The 27884-nt window shown below is 34.3% G+C and overlaps 1 protein-coding gene across 1 annotated transcript; it reads left to right on the forward strand.

The window, feature by feature from the left end:
• Positions 1 to 12137: 12137 nt before the first annotated feature.
• Positions 12138 to 26241, forward strand: LOC143252091 (uncharacterized). The gene is made up of 3 exons (XM_076503710.1): positions 12138 to 12282; positions 21200 to 21817; positions 25804 to 26241. The coding sequence occupies exons 2-3, from the start codon at positions 21240 to 21242 to the stop codon at positions 25964 to 25966; spliced, it is 741 nt and encodes a 246-aa protein (XP_076359825.1). The 5' UTR covers positions 12138 to 12282; positions 21200 to 21239; the 3' UTR covers positions 25967 to 26241.
• Positions 26242 to 27884: the final 1643 nt, after the last annotated feature.

The following is a 27884-nucleotide window of genomic DNA, read 5'->3' on the forward strand; positions in this document are numbered from 1 at the left end:
TTTACAAGGTGTTTCTACACTTTTGCAAGACATCATGTATGTTTCCACATGTCTCATCTTATTTTCCACTTACTTGTATTTCTGCAATAATAATAAACATAATATATACAATATTGTTCATGCACAGACGAATACCTTCCTTGCATTTATATTTTATTGTAGCCCAGTTTTCTGTCATACGTACTATCAAAACTTAAGGTACTATAACCGTCATAGTTTATAATTTTATTGGATTATATTTCATACTAATTATGTTCATTCTAATTTCGTATGTAATATTTCATGTAGCTTATAAATGACAGATAATAATCAGTCTAAGTAGAGCTCAATTTAACTACACAGGTTTTATTATCTTGAAATGTTGACTGAAATCTGAATCCAAAAACTATATCTATTTTTTTTTTCATCTAAGGAAGTTTCATAAAACTTTGTATGCACTTTTACATAAGTGAACCATTTTTATTGATCCATTTTCGGATCAGTTCTTGTCAAGCTTAAGATGTTAAAAACCATTGTCTACAGATATCTGTAGACCAAACACAACCATACCGATCATCATAGACCTCAACAACCACTAGTATATAAACTGTTAACAGATCGAATGTCGTGATATTTCTGAATATTATTTGTTTGTGTGTGCATTTTGACATTATTTTTTCATTTCAACGGCATATTTGGTGTTACGGGGATTCGAACTTGCGACCCTCAGATTACGAGTCGCACGCCTTAACACGCTTGGCCATGCCGAGCCGATGAAAATAAGAAAAGGGAAAAAAAAAAAAACACATTTTTAGCATTTAATGGGGAAAATGTGAACATTATAAAATTAGTCTAAATACTAGCTGGTCAAAATTTTAAGACCATGTCAAAAAAAGTCCTAAACATGGTAGAAAATGCCCGACAAGAGGTCTCAGTAGTGAGTTGCACTGCCGTCATTGCGAATAACTTCAAACATTCGCTTTGGCATGGTAGATATAGGCGTTTGCAGAAGGCTGGCTGGAATGTTATTCCAAGTGGTAAAGATGGCTTCACGAAGATCATGCACTGTTTGGAATTGATGTCCATTTCTATAGACTTCTCTTGCCATCCACCCCAAACATTTTCAATGGGGTTCAGTTCGGGCAAACACGCTGGATGGTCCAAAAGAATCACGTTATTCGCCATGAAAAAGTCCTTTGTCCTGCGAGCATTGTGGATTGCAGCGTTGTCCTGCTGAAAAAATCAGTCTTTTCCACACAAGCGAGGGTATTTTCTTGGTCCGACCACTTGAAATTCTCGTTCCGTATCCCTCAGGATCTTTTAAGAAATTTGCAACAGCAGTTTTACTACACCCAATCTCACCAATGATGGCACGTTGAGAGAGACCTTGCTTTTGCAGCTAGACAATTCTGCCACGTTCAAACTCTGTTCACTTTTTAGCTTTTGCCATGTTTTTACCCAATGTAACACAGGAGATGTCAATGAGAGATATTGACAATGCTAATGCTTAAACACAAATGACTAAATTTCGTTACGTGTTTACCGATTAACGCTTGGTTTCAGTATGGTCTTAAACATTTGACCAGCTAGTATTTAAGCTAATTTTATAGTGTTAACATTTTCCCCATTAAATGCTAATTTTTTTTCCCTTTCTTATTTTTATCTTTCGAAGCTCTACTCAAATAAGTGGTTGAGTCTAACAACGCAAAATGCATATTTTTTCTTTATGTTCATTGTCCTTAAGATTTTGGCCAGCAGTTTATATGTGTGTGTGTTGGTGGTAAATACGATCTGAGTAGGAGATTTACTCTTTTCAATTTGTAAACAAATTCTTATGTGATATAAAAATACGAATATTATTTTCAAAATATGCATGGCTAAATTATGGAAAATCAAGTATTAAAATCAAAACAACTTTTTATGAAGTTTACATTCACAGCCCTGCGTTATCTCACGTTATGCTTTCCATAGACTCAGAAATGTAATTGATAGATATAAAACAATATTATGGTAACAACTAAAATCAGTGTTACTATATATCAGATGACTTGTCCTGAAAATAGATGCCTATTTCCATGTTTATAAGTCAGTTTAGTTTAAAGAATCTATGTAAATAATATTTACGGTTGTTGAGTCCATGTTTATAAGTCAGTTTAGTTTAAAGGATCTATGTAAATAATATTTACTGTTGTTGAGTCCATGTTTATAAGTCAGTTTAGTTTAAAGGATCTATGTAAATAATATTTACTGTTGTTGAGTCTTTGTCTGGTAGAGTTTATTTCTTATTAACTACTTATAATCTATATGTTTACTTGGTCTCTTATAGCCTGTTCCTCACATGAGTCATGAGTTCAATCCCATTGACCAGCTTGACAAACTTTAGTTTTATAAAAAAAACAGCGAAGTACTTCTTGTTTTGAAATTCTTTTTAACCATTTGTGCATGTTAAAACATATAACACTTTTGTTTGAATGTAGAACACTACATGTGACTCATGTTTTTACTAAACGAAGAGGGTGATCAACATGGCGGAAATGTTTTATGAAAACAAAAGTTGAACAATATAATTACAATGCATAGTTGCTATTTATATATTTAAATTATATTAATATTGAAAATGAATAATTCAAACTCCATAATCCTATATTTTCTATATAACTTCAATGTTTACTGTATTTTAACTAGAGTTTTATAAGCCACTTATATTAAAAGTCAGTAAATACTCGACATGTGAAATGTACTAGATTTACGATTTCATTAGATGAAACAATAGATTATATTTCCACGCACTCGAATAGTGATACAGTTAGCTGTTTATGTCTGCTGTTGATAAGCTTGTTTAAAACTTAAGAGACATTTACATTTTTAATAAACAGTCTAAAGTTGAGTCAAACCTGAGTAACCTTTCAAATATAAGTACTTTCGTCACTAATAATCAGATTGATGAAGTTCTACTGAATAGAGGAAAGCATGATAAACCAGACTTTAAATATAAGTATATTTTTACATACATTTCTTTGGTTATAAATCTAAATTGTTTTTTTTTTTTTGGGCACAGTAATGTTTAATTTGTTTTCAATCATGTCATAATATTAAAAAATAATTTTGTTATGTTTTACTAATTATACACTGTTTTATAAATTTTAGACAACTGTAAATAAAATAAATACTTCTGAAGTTAATGAACTGGTGAAAAAGATCAAAGCCAGCAGTGAAAACGAACTAATAAAACAGATAAAAAAATGACGGTTAGTGTCCTCTACTATTATACAACACGAGGAAGCACTTGATTCATATTATGTGTATTCTATTGGCAACGACTGTTACATTACTCTGTCAAATTACAGGAATAATTTGAATGTTCATATTCGACAGTTCTAGGACTCCGGGAAAGGAAAACTATATCCAATCAAGGAAAGTGAATTTTTCTCTTTATTGGATTGGGAGGAATTCGAACAGTGAATCTGAAACATTATTGTAAAGAGCAAAGCTGAACAAGATTTTCTTCTACAAAGACAGAATCGTGTAATCCACATAACAACATCCATTCTATTATGTTTACATTCTGATTTAATTATCATGGTATTGATACGACATCTGATGAGGTCCTCTTTGTTTTATCAAGTTTAGAATGGCAGGATTGATGTCCACAGATTTCTCATCTTGGTACCTACTTGAACAGTATAGTTCACAATGAAAATAAGTGAACAATATGTGTTGAACGAGAGTGTTATTGTTTTGAATTAAGCACAAAGCTACACAATGGGCTATCTGTGCTCTGCCCACCACGAGCATCGAAACCCGGTTTGTAGCGTTGTAAGTCCGCAGACATACCGCTGAGCCAGTAGGGGGCGAACGAGAATGACATGTTTTACAAGTATGAGGAAGAATCAGTATGAAGCATGTTAAACTGATGATCTCATCATTCTTGTAACATGCGAAATCATGATGAACGTGTATTTGAGATTTGCATTGATAAGACTGGCTAAATTTATTGTTCAATGTATGTTTAATTAAGGAGCAACAATTACATTTATTAGGTCTATTAATAGAACTTTCTGTGGTACTACAGAGAAGGACGACTTTATCCAAGATTTGTCGAATCTAATGCGCATGTGTCCTGTGCTTATAGATTTTAAGAACGAAGGAAATCTGTATCACGACTGTGATAACAATAAAAAGGTATTTACAAAATATTTCGACATGTTGTTTCTTACATATCTTTTGTTTCACATTTTATAAATTTGACATGTTTCCTTTTTATCATTACAAATGGGCCTGGCATGGCCTAGCGCGTTAAGGCGTGCGCTTCGTAATCTGAGGGTCGCGGGTTCGCGCCCAAGTCGCGCCAAACATGCTCGCCCTCCCAGCCGTGGGGGCGTTATAATGTGACGGTCAATCCCACTATGCGTTGGTAAAAGAGTAACCCAAGAGTTGGCGGTGGGTGGTGATGACTAGCTGCCTTCCCTCTAGTCTTACACTGCTAAATTAGGGACGGCTAGCACAGATAGCCCTCGAGTAGCTTTGTGCGAAATTCCAAAACAAACAATCATTACAAAATATATTTTACAATCAAAATAAGCTGTTACATGTACTATATATTAACTATGACAATAAAAAATGAAAAATACTGAAACTAACAGTCAGTAAAATAGGATCAGCTACTCGTGCATGTTACATAAAACTACAGAAAGCTAGATGCATATTCTCAATATTACTTAAAAACACCAATCAGTCAGAGTTATTTGCGTAGAGATCACCAACTTGAGAAAATTCATGTAAAACTAAGAAATGAATCAGATGATTTATTTATAATGAAAACATATTATTCATCCAGTACACACACTACAGAAAATCCAAGTACAACAAAATAAAATATTAAGAGCAGCAAACAGACTACCATCATACACACCAGTAAACTATGTACACCAAATCAGTAACTTACCAACTATTAGAAACAGACTGACAGAAATATGATACAAATATTATTTAAAAGCAGAACACAGAAATCAACTAACTGCGTCATTATGTAAATTAGCCAGTGCACCTACAAAATATATTTCACCATATAACATGTTTCAACAATAATAAATCACTCAACAAGAAAGATAATCACAGATAAGGTAAATTCATGTTTATATTTATTTCTTTTTTTAGGTTCGGGCACAGGACAGGTAAAACTTTCGGCGCCTGTCCTATGAAAGTGGGTTTTCTCGGGACACTCCTGTTTCCCCCCACATCCAAATATCAGACATTGGATCTTTAGATCCCAGACAAGACTATCGTCCAGCCCTGAATCGGGTCGTTTTGTGTTGATATTTACCTTGACATCTGCTTGTCTGGCTCACTTCTTCAGTGTCGCCTTTGTTTAGCTCTTCCTGACCCGACAATTTTTTAATGTCCCATCGCACTTCATACCTCAAACAAGTAAAAATTAAATACATACAAAGTTTCAAGTACAGTTAAATAAGATCTCACGTGAGAGGAACCACGACGTTCCTGATCACCGCAGTAGGGGAATTGTTGAAACTTCTCTCTCCATAAACTAAACCCCTGCCAAGTCCGTTTGCGTAATTGTTTGCATCCAGTACATTAATTGGACATAACATTTATTATTACCATTAAATAAAGTATTTCAAGTTTATGTTACTGGAATATAAGTCTAGTTTAAAAAAACAACAACTTCAGAGTTGATACTTAATAAACACATAAGATCTTAGTTGCATGTAAAAGACTATACTCACTCGAAGCTAAAACTTGCGTAGTTAGAACAAAGTGTGTAACCGGTTGGCTGATGATTCATTTTCTGGTTCAGGTTGACAGCTGGTAGAGACTGTATGATGCAGACTGGATATTGCTAAAAAGACCCGGAACTTATAGATGTTATGTGGCCGAAACCAAGCAAGAAAAATATATGTCAACAGTTCTTCACAAGAAGTCTTCCTCTAGTGAATCCAACAGCTTGAGTTTACTGACATCTGCAATTCGCAGGTAAACTTTGAGTGCAAGTGTTCACTTGCCACGTACTCAGCGATGTCGTTACAACTGCCTCATGCCACAACTTGTCTCTTAAATCCACTTTTATCTCATTATCAGACTCGTTAATAACCACAAATTAATGGTCTGTCATTTATTCTCTTTACAGGCTGGTGCATAGTGGTGATCCTTCCCAAACACTAGTTTTCTGGGTTCTCTCCAAAGGAAATCATACCTTGAGATAAACATCTTGCTTAGTTATGTGTTAGAATGTGTTAATCCCATATGGTGGCTTAACTGATCTGACAGCTACTATTTCCTGACTTAACATGTTTATAACAAGAACATTTCAAAAAACCTAGACTGAAACATTTTCATTATATATTATCTAATCAAAATCACCTTTAGTGTGAATGAAGGTGAGGCCAAGAAGGGATTGAGCGTGTGATTTAAAGAAATGTAATTAAAATTGGCAGTCATATTGGGACTATGACTTACAGCGTTCACGAAAATTGTTCAACAAATATTCGTTTTATAGGCCGCTTATTTTGTTCTATCATGTCCAAAGTGGACAAAAAACAAATACTTACGTTATATGACTAGACAAGTGAAAAACAACTCGGGTTTTCCTACATCTTTGAAACGTACACTTGTTTCTTGGTGAGGAATTTATCAAATAAGAAGCTCTACTCTTAGTCAATGTAACAGTGAAGAAATTGTATATTTTCAATAAACATACATTTTGTTTTTTGAATTTCGCGCAAAGCTACTCGAGGGCTATCTGCGCTAGCCGTCCCTAATTTAGCATTGTAAGACCAGAGGGAAGGTAGCTAGTCATCACCACCCACCGCCAACTCTTGGGCTACTTTTTTACCAACGATTAATGGGATTGACCGTCACATTATAACGCACCCACGGCTGAAAGAGCAAGCATGTTTGGTGCGACCGGGATTCGAACCAGCGACCCTCGGATTACGAGTCGAACGCCTTAACACGCTTGGCCATGTCGGTCCGAGTATACATTTATTGCCCAATACAGTTAAATTTCTTTCTTTGATAATTACTGTATCTTCTCTGTTTCTACTGGGACTATACTTACGTTTTGTCCAGTTATAACGAGAGCTGTCAAGGTCATTTGTTCCTTTGGTGAATTTGGATGCAGGTGTTTTATGTAAAAAAAAAAAAAAAAATAGATGAAATAATAGTAAATTTACCACAGAATCACATACATGGTCAGTAGTTTCAGAAACAAAGTTATGGGCACCTATTATAACACTCAGTTTATGATACATTTAACACTTGAAAAACAAACAGCATGGTAAATAATGGATTCTTTTGACAAAAAGTGTCTAAGAGATAACACAAGAGATAACACTGGTCCACATTTAAGAAATAATTTTTTTCCAAATAATACAGTTTAAATATGTCATTTCAGATGATAGTCAGAGATATTTTAGGTTCCTTACCAGCATTATATTCAGGAAATAAAAATATATTAGATGTTTCCAATATGTTTTTGGGTGTTTTTTTTACCAAAAGAGAAAACAGAAATTATAGCAAAACCAAAAATTGTACCTCCACGTGAAACACCGTAACCTTTAGGGACATAAAGAGGTTCAAATCTTGTTTTATTGAAAGAAACACGTGAATTATTAATTAATAGAAAAAATAGACAACTGTATAACGTCCAGCTGCTAATTGGCTAATAGAAATAGTAAATAGAACTTTGCTAGACATGTTATCATAATATCGAAAATCAGATCAGGAAACATGATATAAACAGGTTCCATTGGCATTATTGTCTTACAAAAACATGTTGAACGGATCTACATAAAAGTCGTTTCTTGTCTGTTACATGAAATAGATGAATTGTTGCAGTACAGGAGAAGTTAGTTCTGAGAAAAGTTAATTACGCGGTAAATGAGGAATATAAATAAGAAATTTAGCAGAGAATGTAAATAGCACTAAAACAGAAAGTGGATATTTCCCTAGAGTGTCCACAAATAGGGAAAAGTAGACAGATCAAGAAGGACAAATTGGTAACATTAATCTTGGACAGAATGCATTTTTATATAACCCTATTATTAAAAAGGGAAACACTAAGAAACTAGCAAAGGTATGAAAAACTCCTTGAGAATGATCTAACAAAATTAATTTAGTGAAATTCTCGAGAAAATAAATATATGATAAAGTTGCACATTGGTACCTGTTAATAGGTTAAATAAGGTAAAATAAAATGAGCTGTATGACTAATAATGTATGTCTGAAGAAGCAGTGTCAGTTAGACAAGCAAACCCAGCAGTTAAGATCAGTGATGATATACAGTTACGAGATAACTATGCAGAGTTTGACACTGTAGATCTTTTACTTGGTGACAGAAATGAGATAATTGACTCTGCAGTCATAACATTAGATGCGGGATTACCTAGTTAACAGAATAAAAGCAGAAATAAAGATGTATCACACGGTAGTACAGCTGGTCCAAGAAAAAAACACGTCGTGCTAAGTCCATCCGTAATGACAGACAGAAGTGCAGATATAACACAGCTAACACCAACTATAATAAGTCATGATTATAACTTACGGTCACGAGGACCAGTATTCAACAGCGCTGGATTCAAGATCCACTTACTGAAAGGCCAAATCAGGTCAGAAGTAATCCATATGTTAATAGATAAATTACATGAAAAATAATTATTCAATAAATATAAAAACGGCCTGGCATGGCCAAGCGCGTAAGGCGTGCGACTCGTAATCCGAGGGTCGCGGGTTCGCGCCCGCCAAACATGCTCACCCTCCCAGCCGTGGGGGCGTTATAATGTGACGGTCAATCCCACTATTCGTTGGTAAAAGAGTAGCCCAAGAGTTGGCGGTGGGTGGTGATGACTAGCTGCTTTCCCTCTAGTCTTACACTACTAAATTAGAGACGGCTCGGTGCAGTGGGCTAACAACCTACTCACTTAAATACCTGTTGAAGAATCCGCAAGCGATTGCGGCCCTATGTTCCTTGATAGAATCTAATGGTGATAACTAACAAATAAGTGTATTTATAGCTACACCGAATCATCCATTGTTTTTAACTGGAGTAAGTCTTCTTTTTGTAAAGTTTTCCAGCCTGAGACATGTGCTGCCTCATTTGTAGCATCAAAAAACTTTTGGCATTTTTTAATTATTATAAAATAATGCAATAGTATTCACTAAACAATAAACCCGAGGATTTGTAGCTCAAGAATTTTTAAATCGACACAAAGCCACTACGAAATTCATGGAAAAGAGCTTAAAGATTTTCATTCTCAGCAAGTTTAAAATTTTCTTCACATCAATGAGTGATTTAAATGCATAATAATTTAATCATTGGAACTACTTAGATCATAACCAAACTATAAGATTCTTTTTGTCAATAGGTGTGAAATAAAGAGGAAATTTCACTCTAGATGTATTGGAAAGGCATCTTAGGTTTCATTTCATTGCTTTAAGTGAAGCAGTATTTTTGAAGAGGGAAGATGAAGATACTGGACTGGCTAAATAGCTGCGCAGGTATTAACTTTATTAAGGTCATGGGTAACAAAGTGGTTTATTTTTTTGTTTGTTATATATAGGATATATGCGCCAGCCATCTTTAATTTAGCAGTGAAATACTAGAGGGAAGACAGCTAGTCATCACCATCCACTACCAACACTTGGAATAGTGGGATTGACCATCACATTATAAGGCTCTCATGGTTAAAAAGACAAGCTTGTTTGGTGGTACTGGAATCGAATTTGCAACCCTCACATTGCGAATTTAGCGCTCTAACTACCTGGCTATGTCAGGGCGATAACAAAGTGCAACAGAACAAACCAGTAAGTATCTTGTAACTGCAAGAAGCCCTTATATGCTTGTGGCATCATGAAATTACCCCTGCTTACGTTCAATATATTGTGCATTCTGTTACACGGTGACGTCAAGCAGTTAACAAAGTAACGGGACACAACTAAATAATATTAAAACAAGAAACAAACTTTGTTATCACTTTTGTCACTACCGTTAGTGGTGCTATCTTTAAACGTAGGTTTTATTAGTCAGAGAGCATCTTCGTACTTACTACGTATTTGTTGATCATCTGCTGTAAGTTTGTCACAGTTGGTTTGTTAATAAAGACGAAATATTAGTCAGCTTAAACCACACGTTTCCGTAATCCTTGCATTGCAATGATACTTACGAAATGCACATTTTCTTAAAAATTTATAGAAACAAAGAAAAGGGTGAAAAGGTTGAGTGACGCAACATGTCCATTGTGCTTTTAGTTCTTCTGTTTCAAATTTTGAAGCAATTTTACAGTTCTATACATACTTTGGCATGCTATAAATTATATACTTTAGAGACTTTATCTGAATTAATTGCAATTTTCTTATCAGGATTTGTTTTGTTTGTTTTTGAATTTCGAGCAAAGCTACAAGAGGGCTATCCGCGCTAGTCATCCCTAATTTAGCAGTGTAAGACTAGAGGGAAGGCAGATAGTAACCACCATTACATTATGATTTCAAGGTATTTCTCTTCATTTGTCCATTTTGGATTTTAAATCAGACTGAATAAAAAACAGTAATTCGAATGTTTCGTTTGTCTTCCCCAAGTTACAACCCAGAATGCCTTTCATTTAATATTAAAATATTGAGCTTTCATGTAATACATACTATAAATTAATATTGCTATTAACTATATATGTGTATTTAAAATGATAAAAATGGCGTTAGTTGTTCAATTTTATATGAATTTGTACTCTTTATAGCTGTTTTTATTATTTGAATTCACAACATATAGAAGAAACTAACAATATACAGAAGAAATCGAACGTCGCTTCTTCAAACGTTCTTCATAAACGCTTTCCTGTTACACCGAACTCAATTCATTTCACAGTTTGCTTGACTTGAAATAACAAAATGCTGAATAAAATGCGGAATGTCAACGGATATGGCGGATATTGTTTGGTTAAAGCGATATTAAACATTACACTTTTTTCTTCCATAAGAGAAGAAGTGAAGGATACTGTTTTAAAACTACAATAAACCTAATATGGTAGTCTTATGACAAACGTAATTCATTGTATATATTCGCCATTTCTCAGCTTAAGAAATGAAACATTCACACCGTCTTAACGTACAATCTTCCACGATCGAACTGTAAGATTTTTTTTTCAGCTTCACGTTTTGTGCATATCTGTATCTGAATCAATTTATCAAAATAATTAGAACCGTATTGTTTGTTTGTTTTTTGAATTTCGCACACTAGAGGGAAGGCAGCTAGTCATACCGCCAACTCTTGGGCTACTCTTTTACCAACGAATAGTGGGATTGACCGTGACTAACGAGGGCTATCTGTGCTAGCCGTCCCTAATTTAGCAGTGTAAGACTAGAAGGAAGGCAGCTAGTCATCACCACCCACCGCCAACTCTTGGGCTACTCTTTTACCAACGAATAATGGAATTGACCGTCACATTATAACGCTCTCACGGCTGAAAGGGCGAGTATGTTTGGTGCAACGGGGATTCGAAGCTGCGACCCTCAGATTACGAGTCGAACACCTTAACCCACCTGTCCATGACGGGCCTATGTATTAGTCACATGAAGTACCTCGTTGAGTAGGTAGACATAATTATTTATACATGGATTCAAATAAGGTTTTCTGGTAGTAACTATACACAACTAGATTTTAAAACTTTATTCGATGAATATTTTTTATTATCATCTCCCTTAATGCGGAACGTTTGCATAATAAAACAGAAACAATCTCTGAAGTCTCATATAAATATATTACCCGTTCAAGCATCATTTTCAGTGAAGACAGTTTCTAAACATTGTGACCTTTACGTCACTTCCTAAATGCGTTTGAAGATATAGAGGTCATTGCCATACGTAATAAATACAAAAATGTCTCTCTTGTGATTAAAATTTCTCGCCTGACCGACGGAACTAATCATTAGCTACTTATCTGTGAAATGTTGGAAAATAATTTATATTCATCAATATTTTCCTGGCAGTAAACACGTTCTCTTCACTTTTACTTCCTACTTTACCTTGACCTTGCTGAATCACGGAAAACTATAGGGCAACGAACGAAAACGACCCTATTGTGTAACATGCGTGTACTTTTCCTACTAAGTAAACTACCTTTGCGTAAGTCTTGCGGAAGAATCACCGAGGTCACAAGGACGTCACAGCTTAACGTTCACGTAGTATTATATACCTGGTACTTCGCCAAATTCGTTTATCAAAGTGCTCAACAACTTCCATTTTACATGGTTTATCTTCTATTTGTGCGTTGTTCTGAAGTTTTTCCGTCAGTCCAAGGTAGGAAAAAATATTTCTTTATAACTTAATGGTAAAAAATTGAGATAAAATGTGAAATTCTTTCAACATTGTGATTACAGTTTCAACGTATTGTCAAGCAAAAACAAATGAAAACCAATCATCAGACCTTGTATACTAGTCTCGTTAGGGCAAAAATCTCTGTGGTTCAATATCAGGTAACCAACGACTGGTTTTCTGACACGTGTCGGCATTTTTATTATATGTTGTTCAGGCTCTTAAGTTCCTTATTGTACTAATACTTCAACATCTTTGTTGTCCTGAAGATGATCCAGGAAGGTCGAAACGTTGTTCTCTGCTTATCGATAAAAGTGTTAATACCCATACCAGCCGTTCTGAGATACATTTGTATTTCAAGTGGGTTTCTCGTCATTAAAAAGTAACGTATAATTAGAATTTAAGTTTGATATATTCGAAACCTTACTGCAAATTACTTAAATGTTTAACCTGCATCGTATACATTGTTTTTGTGGGGAAATGATAAACTAGATAATCTCTCTGGTTAATAACAGTGTGTAACGTTACGTATTACGATTTCAAACAGATTGAAACTGAGTTAAACTGTAATTTGGATTTAGAAGTTAGTGAAATGTTAACAGCTGTCATATTTATAATATCTGCAGGATTGATACACAATATTCTTTCTTAACACAAATATACTTTTAATACACAAACAATAATACGATTTATAGTAACGGTTATTACAAATAATGATTTATACACAAAGGTTTTGGGTCTTCTATCCGATCCGGTACCTCCTTAATATCCCATCGACGGTTCACGATGAGCGAATTAATTTCGAGTTAATATCAGTAAAATTCACTTAACTGGAAGTTATCTAGTTATCATACGCGAGTTTTTCACAACTGAAGTTATGCGTTTTTGTAAAAATTATTAACATCCAATGGTAACCATCTGAATTAAAATGGTTTATAATATTCGAAATCTGTATACGTTCTCGATTAATAAGCGTTAATCACAATTATTGCTTCCGAGGTTTGTAGCAGCAAACCAACAATATATACTTTCTCTTGGCACGTCTGTTTATAATTGTTAAGCGAGATTCTAGAAATTTAAGTACCTACATACACTTGTATATTGTTGTTCCTTACACTTGTATAAGTTACATACATTTATAAATATATATTTAACTGAAACAAGCATCGATATTAAAACAAATATGTAATGTTAAATCCGACACAGTAGGCAGTACAGGAGGCTTAATAAGTTACCACAGAATGACGCAGTACTAAAACCTGAACCTGAAATTAATAGAAGTAGAATCAGAGAAACCTAATCATTGAAGTCAAGCAATCCCACAAATAACAAACCTAGACTTATCTCAATATGTCTTTTATCGTTATTTATCTAAACATTCTTAACGTTATGCAATTTTTTTAATAACATATTCCACTTTTTCATATTTATTCACTTTTTATTTATTTCTTGGATTTAACCATAAATAAATCAACCGTCAATTCACACGGTCTGATATGCACGTGCATAAGTAAGCATTATCAATACCAAAATTTAAATACGTCATTAAACCAGAGAATTTTGAATTAAATTATAAAATCATCTTTACCGTTAAAACTTATGTAATTGACAATGATTGCGCCAGTGTTCGAGACGTCCTACCTGTTATAAATAACATTCTTCATTACTTAAAAGAAGTAAGATACAATAAAATAAATAAAATGTTATTTTGTATTTACAGATATATTTAATATAAGTTTAAAGAGATTATAATTTCATTGAATTGGTCATTTAGAGTTTGCTTTCAGTCTTGGGATTCTTACTTTAGGAAGAACATTGAGTTGTTGGTAAAAAGTTCAGAGAATGACTTCTAGGATATTACCTAGGGTGGGAAAGCCATTATACGAGGACAGTTTTAGATTTATAAAACTGTTTTGTTCTGAAAAAAAAATAATTAGAAATAATCTGATTGAGGTGTTTAAGATTGTTAAGAGAAGTGATAGTGCAGATGTATCACTTTTTTAATATTTAATGATGAGGATAGTATGACCAGGAGATATTAATATAAATATAGATTTTTGTTAGAGCAAAATTTATCATTAATTAACACAGATTTTTGTTTTTAAAAAGGTGTAAACTTTTTAGATTGGTTGTCTTTAAACATAGTGGGTACAGTTAATTAAAGGGAACTTAAGGATATGCTTGACAAAGATTGGCTTCGAGTAATTTTTCTTTTCCATTTTAAAGTGTATTTTATTGGATTGTCTAGATAGACCAAAAGATCCAATTTTATCTCTACATTATATATATGTAATATGTAAACTATTAGTTTGAGGTAAAATATATATATATATAATACAAAGGTTGTAGCACATAATGATATTAATTCATCTCATAATGTAGTTCTTCTTAAGGGTTTCGTATAGATTTAGATAATTTTTAAATTTAAAAAATATTTCGTTTTCATATAGGATGAATGATAAATTCTAATTTATACAAACTAACGTGTGGTCACTTCTATTTCCTGATTCTGGAATGTACTTCACGTTTTATACCTTTCATAGTTACTTTTACGTACTGTCCTGCACAGAGTTATGAAATATTCCGAATAATTCAGAAAAGCAATGATCCGAAGATCTTGACATATTACACTAATGCTAAATGTACTGAATTAGTGATATTCTGTAAGGAATTCTGTAGCCACAATAAGAATGCACGCAACAAAATTTCCAGTTAAGCGACATCCACAACATGATGCATTATTCATTGTATTTAATAGTATTCATTTATTATACCCTCCTCTTTACCATTACAAGAGATAATGCTTCCGAAAGTAGTCTTAACCAAAGATCAATAGTACATTTGTTAAATCACCACAGCCCCCCGCTAGTACAGCGGTAAGTCTCCGGATTTACAACGCCCAAATCAGGGGTTCGAGTCCCCTCGGTAGGCTCGGCAGATAGCCCGATGTGGCTTTGCTCTAAGAAAACACAAAATCACCACGAGTATCATCCTTATAATTTCCATTGTCGTCAAGGTCATGAAGAACAGGGCTATAGTTACAATTGTTCTTTGTAACTGACCACTCATAATGTTACGTGAAGATCTGTAGTTTCTATCATGCAGTATGTGATCCAAAGAAACGTAGTCCTGTAGTATGGTGCGGTAAGTTATAATGTACACCACCAGGCATTGGACAATCCACACTGGCTGCAGCAATACTGTCGTTAAGTAGAATGGTGTGCTAATATGTGGTGTGAGATCTAGTGTGGCCATATTATTCGATCAGTGTTCTATAACAAGAACTACACAGCGAATAATCTATGCAGATGATTTTTATAAACTGCTGTGACTGAATTTCTTGGTGATTTACTTCTGACCTCTTACCAGATGATGATGTGTCTTCAGATGATGATGCATCACTTCATTTTATTGTCCTTGTAAGCAACTGGTCAAATAAAGTTTTCGTTGGACAGTGGACTGTAAAACCTCTGTCTTTGCTTTCACCTGCACTGTTCCAGACTTAACACCAATGGATTACATAAGATGACATAAAAAAACAGGAGAATTTCATATTCACAACAACTATGGCAGACCTGCAAAATCAAAGTTGTATGGAATGGATAGACATTCCGTGGAACCTTTTGCAAAGTTCCAACAGTCCGTAAAACATAGTTCACAAATATGTCAGAAAAAGGTCCACGCATTGAAAATTGTTTTGTAAATTCGATGGACTTTGTAGACACGCATTTGTTATTATTTATTTATGAAGTTACAAAAGCGAAGTTTAAAATAAACAAGCAAACCTGCTGGAGTAATTTCATTGCGCTATATGGCTTTTATACCGCTACATTTAACCTTAGAGGTAGCATTTGTATGACCTCGATTTGATCTTTATATTATAAATCATAGCGGATATCAAATGACCCTTATTATTTCTGAACGTTACAAGTTAGAAGGTTTTGAATATCCTACAGTTAATTAACAACAATATGGAAAAAAAGCAGAATTTATGACTCAATTAAATTCAAGTTTATCTGTTAATCAAATAAAACAATGTTTTAGATAAGTAATAATTTTAAGTACAATTAATTTAGTACATGAAAAGGAAAAACATAAAAACCAAAATGAAAATTCTTAGACATAGTACATCATAGGAGACAAGCATTATTCACTTAAAAAGTAAGTTACGTATTTGCGTACAAAAAATGACAGCAGTACTGTTGATGATTGGGAAGCAGTGTTATAAACAGATGAGTTTAAGTTTGAAGATTGTAATTCAAAGTGCAAGTTGTACGTCCTGCAGAAGAAAGGTGAAAGATACTTACCTTAATGCATAACGTTTACCATGAAGCATGGGGCGAGGCAGTGTGATGGTTTGGGGGTATCTTCTCTGCTCAGATGAAAGAAGATACTTGGAAAATAGATGGAATAATGGACCAGTGTAGGTACCATCATATACTGATTTGTCATGGTATATCCAGTGATGTGCATCTTACTGTTAAATTATTCCATTATCAAGAAGACAATGACCACAAACTCTCATCCAACTTAAGCAGAAATGACTTACCTAAGAAAGAAGGTACCAGTGTCATACAATGACCTCCTCAGAGCTCCAGTCTCAACCCAATTCAGCAAATTTTGGATTTGATAAATCAAAAGTTATTTCGAAATACACTTTGTGGGAGTGTACCAGAAACAACTGGAGTAAAATCCCAAAAGGTATTTGATTAAATATGTTGCAATAATACCAGAAAGACTGTCTGCAGTTCTTATCGCAAAAGGAGGAAACACGAATATTGACTATTTGCTGAACACATGCACTTCCACTGAGATTCTGTTGTACTGAATATGAAGATAAATAAACTATTGATGTGTACCCAGTGATTTACCTTCCATTATTCCTTGAAGGTAGACTGCAGTCTAACTTTTGGTTTTGTTCTAATATTTTTGCAATGGAACAGGAGTAGACTCAAAGGACTACAAACTGTTTAATTCAACCGCTTTAGAATATTTTAGCTATTTTGCAATATCAATTATTTTACTTATAATTATTGGTTTCACAAATTAAATTACTTTAACGATTGTTAAATTACTTTTATCAAACCTAAATTGCCCTCATGATTAATTTGGTTCTTCGATTCCTTTAACTCATTAAAAAAGCTTCAAATGCACTTGATTCACTTAATACATCTGTAATTATTACATTATCAAACATTATGTCATTATATGTTTGTATTGATTACTTCTATAATAAGTTATTAATGTAATTCCACTTACGTACGACTCTGTTGAAATAACATACCATCATGGAAAGTTTTACTGATATATTAAACATAAATTGGTAACTTGTTTTTAAACACAGTAAACGTATTTCTATTATTATTATTACAAGATCATTTACCTTTTAAAGCAAGTATTATATATTTTTTTTTAATCCAAGGAACATTTTTCATCAATTCTAGTACTTTCTTTCACATGCAGCTCTGAAGGTCACGGGTTCGAATCTCCGTCCCACCAAGCATAGTCTCCCTTTCAGCCGTGGGGGCGATATAATGTAACGGTCAATCCCACTATTCGTTGTTAAAAGAGTAACCCAAGAGTTGGCGGTGGGTGATGATGACTAGCTGCTTTCCCTCTAGTCTTACACTGCTAAATTAGGGATGGCTAGCGCAGACAGCCCTCGTGTAGCTTTGCGCGAAATTCAAAAACAAACAAACGAATTGTTGTTTTCTTAATTTCGCGCAAAGCTATTTAACGGCTAACTTAGTAGTGTAAGACTAGAGGGAAGGCAGCTAGTTACCATCACTCACCGCCAACTCGTGGACTACTCTTTTGCCAGCAAATAGTGAGATTGACCGTAACATTATAACGGCTCCACGGCTGAAATGGCGAGCATGTCTGGTGCGACGGGAATTCGAACCCGCGACCCTCAGCTTACGAGTCGAAAGCCTTAAATTTCCTGGCCATACGGGGCCTCAAACAAGCAAATCATCGATATTTACAAGCTATTTGTTTCCCTGATGAAATAGTGCAAAAATAAATGAAACAAACATAGGATAATGATCAGTAATAAAAACAAATACATTCCATTTCAATTGTTTAAAATTAAATACATGATTATCATTTAATGTACAGCTTTCTTCTCTCACTGTTGTTGGCAAATTAAAATTGGTTTTAATGTAACTTTCATTGTTAACCATAAATCAAACAAATCGTTTAAATTCTTTTTGTAGTCATTTAAAATATTAATATTAAAATATCTTGCTATAAAATTGTGCCTGTTATTTATTTGGTATAACTAATATGCTTTTTAAATTTTTTTCCATAAATATTCTTAAATCATCTTCAGGTAACTTACGGATACAGTAACGTTATAAATCATTAATTTCCAACGATATTAATTTAATATCATAATTCGAAACAACTAATCTTTGACGACTAGAAATTTTTCGTAAAATATAGGCTGTAATTCTTCCACCTTTACTGTCTCGCTTATTTGAACGGTATAAAAAAAAAACCTCGAATACTAAGCATATTATTAATGTGAACCACATTTCTGCATCTAGGGAACAAGTATGCACTATAATTCCTCAATATTTTCATTAACATTCATTTCAGACCTCTGTATTCAAACAACCTGTTGACAAACCAGCAAAATCACTAATCATATTTTCAATATTATCACTCATATTATCCACATCTAAGTTATTGGAGCTACTTACATTATTGGCCACCAGTAAAAATAAAACATAAAAACAATAGAATATTTGAAAAATATTTTCATCTCTAATGTGAATAACGTTTATAGATTTTACCTTTTTTTTAATAAACTCTCAATGCGGTATCATTTTTAATTTGCTTTATTGGTAATGAGATAAAACTAAGCCTACTTAAGTCTACGTCACTAATTTTTGACTGCTGAAGCAACTTAAGTTTTGTTTTTGTTTGTTTTTGAATTTTGCACAAAGCTACTCGAGAACTATCTGTGATAGCCGTCCCTAATTTAGCAGTGTAAGACTAGAGGGAAGGCAGCTAGTCATCACCACCCACTGCCAACTGTTGGGCTACTCTTTTACCAACGAATAGTGGGAATGATCGTAACATTATAACGCCCACACGGCCGAAAGGGCGAGCATGTTTGGTGTGACGGGGATGCGAACCCGCGACCCTCAGATTACGAGTCGCATGCCCTAACACGCTTGGCCATGCCGGGCCTACCTACTTAAGTCTATGTCACGAATTGTTGACTGCTGAGCCTACTTAAGTCTATGTCACTAATTGTTGACTGGTGAGCCTACTTAAGTCTATGTCACTAATTGTTGACTGCTGAGCCAACTTAAGCCTATGTCACTAATTGTTGACTACTGAGCCTACTTAAGTCTATGTAACTAATTGTTGACTGCTGAGCCTACTTAAGTCTATGTCACTAATTGTTGACTGCTAAGCCTACTTAAGTCTGTGTCACTAATTGTTGACTGCTGAGCCTACTTAAGTCTATGTCACTAATTGTTGACTGGTGACCCTACTTAAGCCTATGTCACTAATTGTTGACTGCTGAAGTTTTACGTTGCCTTATTTATCATGATGTTTTTACAGAGAACTCAAGCGACGGAAGTTGTTACAGTTTTTTAGATAGTTACTTCATTATTTATATAACTTGTGAAGAAGAATGAATTTGTGTGAAACTTTATTTCAGTATTCGTTATATTTGCACGACAAACATGTACAACTTTCCAATGTTACTTTTGAAGGTGTTTTAAAATTCAGTTGCATAGAAGTTATAGTTGGAATTTACTATAGTGTTAGATTCCTTACGTATGATTTGGTCTATACTAAGCCACTGTGAATTCTAACTATTATTGGACCCATTTACTCATCCCTTACGTATGATTTGGTCTAAGCCACTGTGAATTCTAAATATTATTGGACCCATTTACTCATCCCTTACGTATGATTTGGTCTATGCTAAGCCACTGTGAATTCTAAATATTATTGGACCCATTTACTCATCCCTTAAAGATAATAATTTCAATTTTTCATAAACCAAAGGTTCTCCAACAAAGCTAATGCTAATACGTTTTTCTAAGAAGTCATTTCTACTCATACTGTTTCGGTATCTTTCTCAACTCCAGGTAGGTAAGGTACTCGACTCGTAATCTAAGGGTCGCGGGTTCGAATCCCCGTCACACCGAACATGCTCGCCCTTTCAGCCGTGGGGGCGTTATAATGCGACCAAGAGTTCGCAGTTGGTGGTGATGACTAGCAACTTTAACTCTAGTCTTACACTGGTAAACTAGGGACGGCTAGCGCAGATAGCCCTCGTGTGGCTTTGCACGAAATTTAAAACAAACAAATTTTTAACTCATGATTACTGTATGTGTGTTTCAATCAGTGCACGAGAAATGCCTTAAACATCCATCTTTTATTGAGTGGTGTAGTTAGTTCTGGATTCTTTTCCTTAAGTGTTTTTAATAAGTAGAGTGCAAAAACATCGAAAAGTTAAAATTCACATTGAAAAAATCCCCGTGAATTGTGGGCCTCTTTGAGTTTTTGGAGGCCCTAAACAATTTCGTTGTCTACTTCTGCCTTGCTCAACACTAGACTCTGTAAATGGGACAAATGTTTATTGATACCCAATTCCGACAAAGCTTAATGGCACACGACTGTTTAAATTCTGACCTCATTATGAATACATTAAAAGCACTTTCCGAGCTACAAATTTTGCTTATTTTATAAAATCGAAAATGCGTTCTCTGAGTAGTTACAAAAATTATATTAAAACAAATTTAAGTTACTGTGTTAGCGAGTTTTGAATTACTTCTTTATACCGAAAAAAGTGCAAATATTTAATTTTTTAAGTGTGTAGATTCTCTTGACGATTGCTTATCGCATTAAAACTGACTATTGTTAATTTCTGCAGGGCGAATCACTGTTATAGTTACAACCAGGATTGATCCATCATGAAGGTTTTCATAGTTCTGACAACAGTCCTTTTCTCACTCACCGTACTTGCAGAAGATCAATCTTCAGAACAAACAAATATTCCATATAACAATGACGAGGCTGAGATTATTGAAATAAAGGAAGAAGATAACCATATGGAGAAAGAAAAGTATGAAAACCTCAGTCCCACATCTTCCCGTGAAAGTCGACTGCTTCCAGTCTTCCTGGATGCGTATGGCCGACAGGTTCCTCCTTCAGCACAATTTCCACAGACTTCTGTTATTGGTAGCGTGGCTGTTTTGGGGCTGATGGGACTTGGAACGATGGCTCTATTGTACCCTATTCTATCGTCGTTGACTGCTGAAGACTTGGATAAATTTAACGAAATAGATCTGCGTGATGCTGGCGGGTTTTTCAGCAAGAGCTTGACTGGAATATCAGAAAGAGTGATGACATATGTGGAGCAAACTCTGGAGGAATTACCTAGTATTCCAAGACTAGATGCTCAGGAATGTATGAAACGAAGCGTGTGTGAAGCGCATAATAAACCTAAGAAGTATGGACTAATAGGAATTTTGTTACAGTTTTTCTTTCCGTAAGTATATCATACTTGTAAGTTATTTTGTAGAGCAAAGGTTGAAAGTCAAAATTCAATGATATCCAAACATCTTGTCACTAAAGAGCATACAAACGATCGAATATGTGTGAATTTGCTAAAGAATAGACTTGAAATCTTAATATAATTGTAATTATTCAGATACTTCGGAATGATAACTGTAACACAAACTTCTAATTTTTCATAGAAATTTACACAAACGATTCGTAGCACAAACAACTGCAGCATTTGACAAACTCGTGACTTAAGATAAATCCTTCAGCTTTAATATTGAAAACTTAAAGCTTTTCAAAACTTGGTAGAGAGATGGCCATCCATTAAAATACTAAAAACATTGAAAGTATTTAAAACTGGATACAGGTAAAGGCTTTCGATACAATATTAAACAACTGAACGCTATTGAAAACTTGGAAGATAAAGATCATTCAATATAATGGTAAACTTAAAGCTATTTGAAATGTGATAGAGGAAGTGTATCCAAAATAATGTTATAAAACTAAATGGTATCTAAAATTGGATATTAATACAGTATTAAACAAAAGAACATTATTCAACACTTGATTAATAAGGGTCACTTAATATAATGATAAATTTAATGTTATTTGATAATGAGAGGACAAGCCAAAATAATATGATAAAATTTCATCTCATTAAAAACTGGACAGAGGAAGGAGCATCCAGTTCAGTATGAAAAACAATGTTATTCAAAGCCTGATAGAGTGAGGGTCATCCAGTGAAGTGTTATTTAAAACGAACACTATTGAAAACCGGATAGAAAGAGGACCATACAACAAAGCGTCAAAATTGTACGCTATTCAAAAGTGGATAGAACCGGAATAACCTAATACAGTGTTAAAAAAGCAACTGAATACTAAAGTCTCATTGTGAGAGGATTATCTAATACAGTACTATAAACCTTGTTGCTATTCAAACCTGGATAATGGAATAATCATTCCTTACAATATATTTGTTGTTTATCAAGTTTAATCTACTTTATTACAAACGAAATTATTATTGTTGGTTTTGAAATTACGACACTTTGGCTGGTCTATATGTGGTTCTATCCAATATTGTACTAAGGTTTGTTTGATAGATTTCATGCATGCAAAGCTACACGAAGACTATCTGTGCTAGTCTTCCCTAATTTTAAAGTGATAAGACTAGAGGAAAAGCAGCTAGCTAGCCAACACTTGGACCACTCTTGTTATACAGAATAGTGAGATTTGACCATCACTTTTATAAATCACCTAAGACTCTAAAGTGCAGATTCTTGTCTTTTTGGGTGTTAACAAAACGAATTATTTGATCCATATACCAGAAGATTAACCATTGGTTAACCTCAGCCCATTTTGTGGCTCGTTTAGTAAGTTAACGTATAACAGTAGCAAAGTAAACAGTGATGTCACGAAGATCTTTCTACGTTTTTGAAACAATGGTTTCAAATTAGATTTAAATTGAAACACGTGTTAAGGTAAACCTTTCAACTTTTTAAATAGTGAGGATTGTAGAGGTGAAATCATATTGAAAATCACACAAACCAAAACCTATTCAAGTGCTTAATTTAATGATTCTTTTTTGATGAGTTAAATGATATCCACTGGGGTTTAACTAGAAAATGCTTTGTTTGTTTGTTTTGGAATTTTTTGCTATGAGTTCACCACCCAATGCTACTTTTCCAACTGGGATTGGTAACATTATTAACATGTTTAGAAAATGCGACCCTGACTACGAACGCCTTAAGCATTTATGTCAACTATAAATTTTTAAACGTTTCGTATCTTAGGTATGTAGGTGACATAACATTCACCAAGCAATAAGCCTAATCTTATAATCACACTTACTTCTAATTTTCTTTCGTTCATAAGCACTTTCTAGTATATTTAGTAATTATTTTGTCGCAAACGTAAACTCAAAATTTACAAACCTGAATAATAAACTTATCTCAGATTTATATAATGGTTAGCAAATCACTATCTAATAAATTCACAAATATTATTGACTAAATTCACTGACTAAATGGTTTGAGGACTTAATATAATATATCTTCCTAACCTAACTCGCGTTTCGTTCATTCCACACTACCTTAAAACTCCAAACGTTAAATCAAGCTCATAACAGTGCTTTAAACCTCCTTGTAGTCAAACAACAATACAAATATCTGAAAGCCTCCAAAATTAAAAACATAGCCTACAACAATAATTCATCCTCACAGTCTGTTTGTTTCGAATTTCGCGTAAAACTACACGAAGGCTATCTGTGCTAGCCGTCCGTAATTTAGCAGTGTAAGACTAGATGGAAGGTAGACAGTCATCAATACCCATCGCCTATCTTGGACTACTCTTTTACCAACGAATAGCGGGATTAAAGGTAACATTACAGCGCCCCCGCAGCTGAAAGGCGAGCATGTTTGGTGCGACGGGGATTCGAACCCACGACCCTCGGATTACAAGTCAAGTGCTTTAACCATCTGGCCATGCTGGGCCACCTCATAGTTAAGTTTGGAAAAGTTTGGAAACAAGGAACAAGTGGTAAAATTTATAATCAGAAAATTGGTTTGTTGTGAAAATATTCTTGGATTCTCAGTTTTCGGGAAGACAACATAACATAAAACCTCCTGTTTATAATTCATATAAGTGTAAATGTTGCTATGGGTTCGAGTAGATTAGTTCACCTTTGCTAACTGACGAATATTCCATTGATTACTGCTGGTATGCATACTGAGATTCAACATTATGAAATTAAAGTTGTATAGTCAGAATTGGTGGTGTATCGTAATGACCAGTTCATGGGAAAAAGAATCGATAGGTTATTTTGACGGAGAGATTTTTTATTATTATTCTATCTTTAATAAATAATATTTGAACTTCCCAAAATAACCCGATTAATTGGGTCTTTCTTGACTGAGATATTGAAACTGTGTGATCTTGCATGCCTTTCATTTAGACTCTTGGATTTATTCTCAACAAATGTAGCCTCCGAATAGAGTTTCATGTTTCATTTTTTTTCGACGACCGGTATCCCATTAAACAACAACAATAAAAAAAAAATCTTTTAAGATACCGCGTGGTCACAGAAAATTCTTTATTGTTCATACTACAATCTTCAATATAAATTGAGCATACCAAAGGCTTAAAATACATCATTCAGATTTAAGATAATAAGTAATCAGCCTATAGAGTTAGATAATTGTATGGAGTTAGAAACAGTCAGTTATGTATTAATTAACATTGATACATATATTTGTCAGAAATCAGTATTTAATTCGAAACGTTTCACCATGGTCTTTCCAAATTCCGTTATGACAAAGCTATAAAATAAGTCAGTCACGTAACAATAGTCCTTGTAGCGAAATCAGAAACATTTTCTTGTAACTCTTCAAACTTATCTTTAAGTTGCAGGTAAGGGACATATCTCTTCAAGATTAAATGGAATTTTCAAGTAATTAAAGCTAGATTCCTGATGGTGTAACCATCACTTCAATAACATGGATCAGTCTGTGCTGACAGTAAATATGTTCTTTTGTTATTGGATCAAGTTTTTCACTTTCTCAGCATTAAAGGTCCTTTTTCGTATTCGATAAATACAGATAATATCAGAGCGATGAAAAACTGTTTTTGCTTACCCTTTTTTATTTTGTATTCCACATTCATGAATTTTAACCTGTTCAGTGCCGTAGACGAAATAACTCGTCTAAGCCGATCGGAAACACAGTGCCACGGACGAGTTAATTCGTTCTCAATAATACCTAACATCGACACTAGATGTCAGCACCATACATGCATTTGACCTACTTACAAACTGTTTCACTTTCGATCCAAAACGGCGTCACGAAAAAGTTACAAATGGAAGAAGCATTAGAGTTATATTGTAGCAGCTGAAATACTTGGCAGTCAACAGGTTAAACAAGCCTTAAAAAGATGTTCCCTTGTCTACTTTTTTGAATTGAAGTACTTAATTTCTTTCAGGCCTTATTTAGAAACTGAAGAACCTTTGAAAGTGGTTTCCAAGTACCAACTTGCTGCAAGGTACGGTAGACAAGATCGTGCAAACTGTGGTAAGCAGTATGACGGATGTATGATTAGTTTCCTGGACCTCATTCAAGCCATTGTGAATGCTTTCATCAAATAACTTGAAATTGTTATTCTCAACTATCACTTTTTGACGTTTAAATCAGCGACAAGGTCTGTGGGTTATCCTCAAGTCTTCCAGAGAAAAGGGCACTTGAGCCGTATTAGAGACAGTTTTAAACATTTCCACAGAAATTTGCTTCTTAACAATAAAATTTGGTAATTATGTATTATATTTTCTCCTTGTTTTTAGCTGCCACCTATCGTCACTCTGTATCTAGACTGGTGATTATATTTTCACATAGTCTCGTTTGTTTGTAATAAAACACAAATATTTGTTTGTTTGTTTATTTAGAATTAAGCACAAAGCTACACAATGGGCTATCTGTGCTCTGCCACCACGGGTATCGAAACCCGGTTTTTAGTGTGTAAGTCCGCAAACATACCACTGTGCCACTGGGAGACAAACACAAATATACCCAAGGATCTAGCTATGCTCTGCCCACCACGGGTATCGAAAACCGGTTTCTAGCGTTGTAAGTCAGCAGACATACCGCTGGGCCACTGGGAGCTAAGCGTAGTATCCTCTTTAACATTTATTATTCCGCACGGTTTTTGTTTTTCCTCGATTGTTTCTTGTATAGACTGTAAATAGAAGTGTGTATCAATATAAATATGTTAAGGACTAATGTTATCAACTGGAATCGGGAAGAACAATTGGTCAGATTGTCTTATTATAAGACAATTAATAATGTCTTATTATTATTGTCTGTAATAAGAGAGTATTCCTGGAAACGTTTAGAATGCAACAACAGGCAACGTGATATTAACATTTTAACATTGAGTATTTCAGCGCTTTCTTCAGTTGTTAAATGTTTTATATAGATTCTTAGAAACTTTAGTCACATTGTTTTGTTTTTATTAGTTTACCTGAACTGCGGCCTGCTTCATTTCTATAAAACACTAACAAGTATAATAAGAAAATTAATTTTATGAAGTCCAGCAGGAATTGATGTGTGCATAACATGAATAGCTAGTGTAATATTGAATGATTTAATGTAACAAAAAGTATTGAAACTAAAAAGACAAAAAAGGCAAACCTCTGTAACTATGTTGGTCCGAGCCATGGTAGGGATGAATGTATTTTATCGGTAATTTGGCAAACCTCTGTAACTATGTTAGTCTGAGCCATGGTAGGGATGAATGTATTTTATCGGTAATTTGGCAAACCCCTGTAACTATGTTGGTCTGAGCCATGGCAGGGATAAATGTATTTTATCGGTAATTTGGCAAACCTCTGTAACTATGTTGGTCTGAGCCATGGTAGGGATGAATGTATTTTATCGGTAATTTGGCAAACCTCTGTAACAATGTTGGTCTGAGCCATGGCAGGGATAAATGTATTTTATCGGTAATTTGGCAAACCTCTGTAACTATGTTGGTCTGAGAGCCATGGCAGGGATAAATGTATTTTATCGGTAATTTGGCAAACCTCTGTAACTATGTTGGTCTGAACTAGGGTAGGGATGAATGTATTTTATCAGTAATTTGGCAAACCTCTGTAATTATGTTGGTCTGAGCCATAGTAGTGATAAATGTATTTTATCGGTAATTTGGCAAACCTATGTAATTATGTTGGTCTGAGCCATAGTAGTGATAAATGTATTTTATCGGTAATTTGGCAAACCTCTGTAACTATGTTGGTCTGAACTAGGGTAGGGATGAATGTATTTTATCAGTAATTTGGCAAACCTCTGTAATTATGTTGGTCTGAGCCATAGTAGTGATAAATGTATTTTATCGGTAATTTGGCAAACCTCTGTAATTATGTTGGTCTGAGCCATAGTAGTGATAAATGTATTTTATCGGTAATTTGGCAAACCTCTGTAACTATGTTGGTCTGAACTAGGGTAGGGATGAATGTATTTTATCAGTAATTTGGCAAACCTCTGTAATTATGTTGGTCTGAGCCATAGTAG

The sequence above is a fragment of the Tachypleus tridentatus genome, chromosome 6 (genome assembly GCF_004210375.1).
Source record: "Tachypleus tridentatus isolate NWPU-2018 chromosome 6, ASM421037v1, whole genome shotgun sequence".
Lineage (NCBI taxonomy): Eukaryota > Metazoa > Arthropoda > Merostomata > Xiphosura > Limulidae > Tachypleus > Tachypleus tridentatus.

Bases quoted from the DNA above. Each gene is read 5' to 3' on its own strand.
- LOC143252091 (XM_076503710.1), top strand. From the start codon at position 21,240: ATGAAGGTTTTCATAGTTCTGACAACAGTCCTTTTCTCACTCACCGTA. The intron at 21,818-25,803 runs GTAAGTATATCA...AATTTCTTTCAG, and splicing joins TTGTTACAGTTTTTCTTTCC to GCCTTATTTAGAAACTGAAG.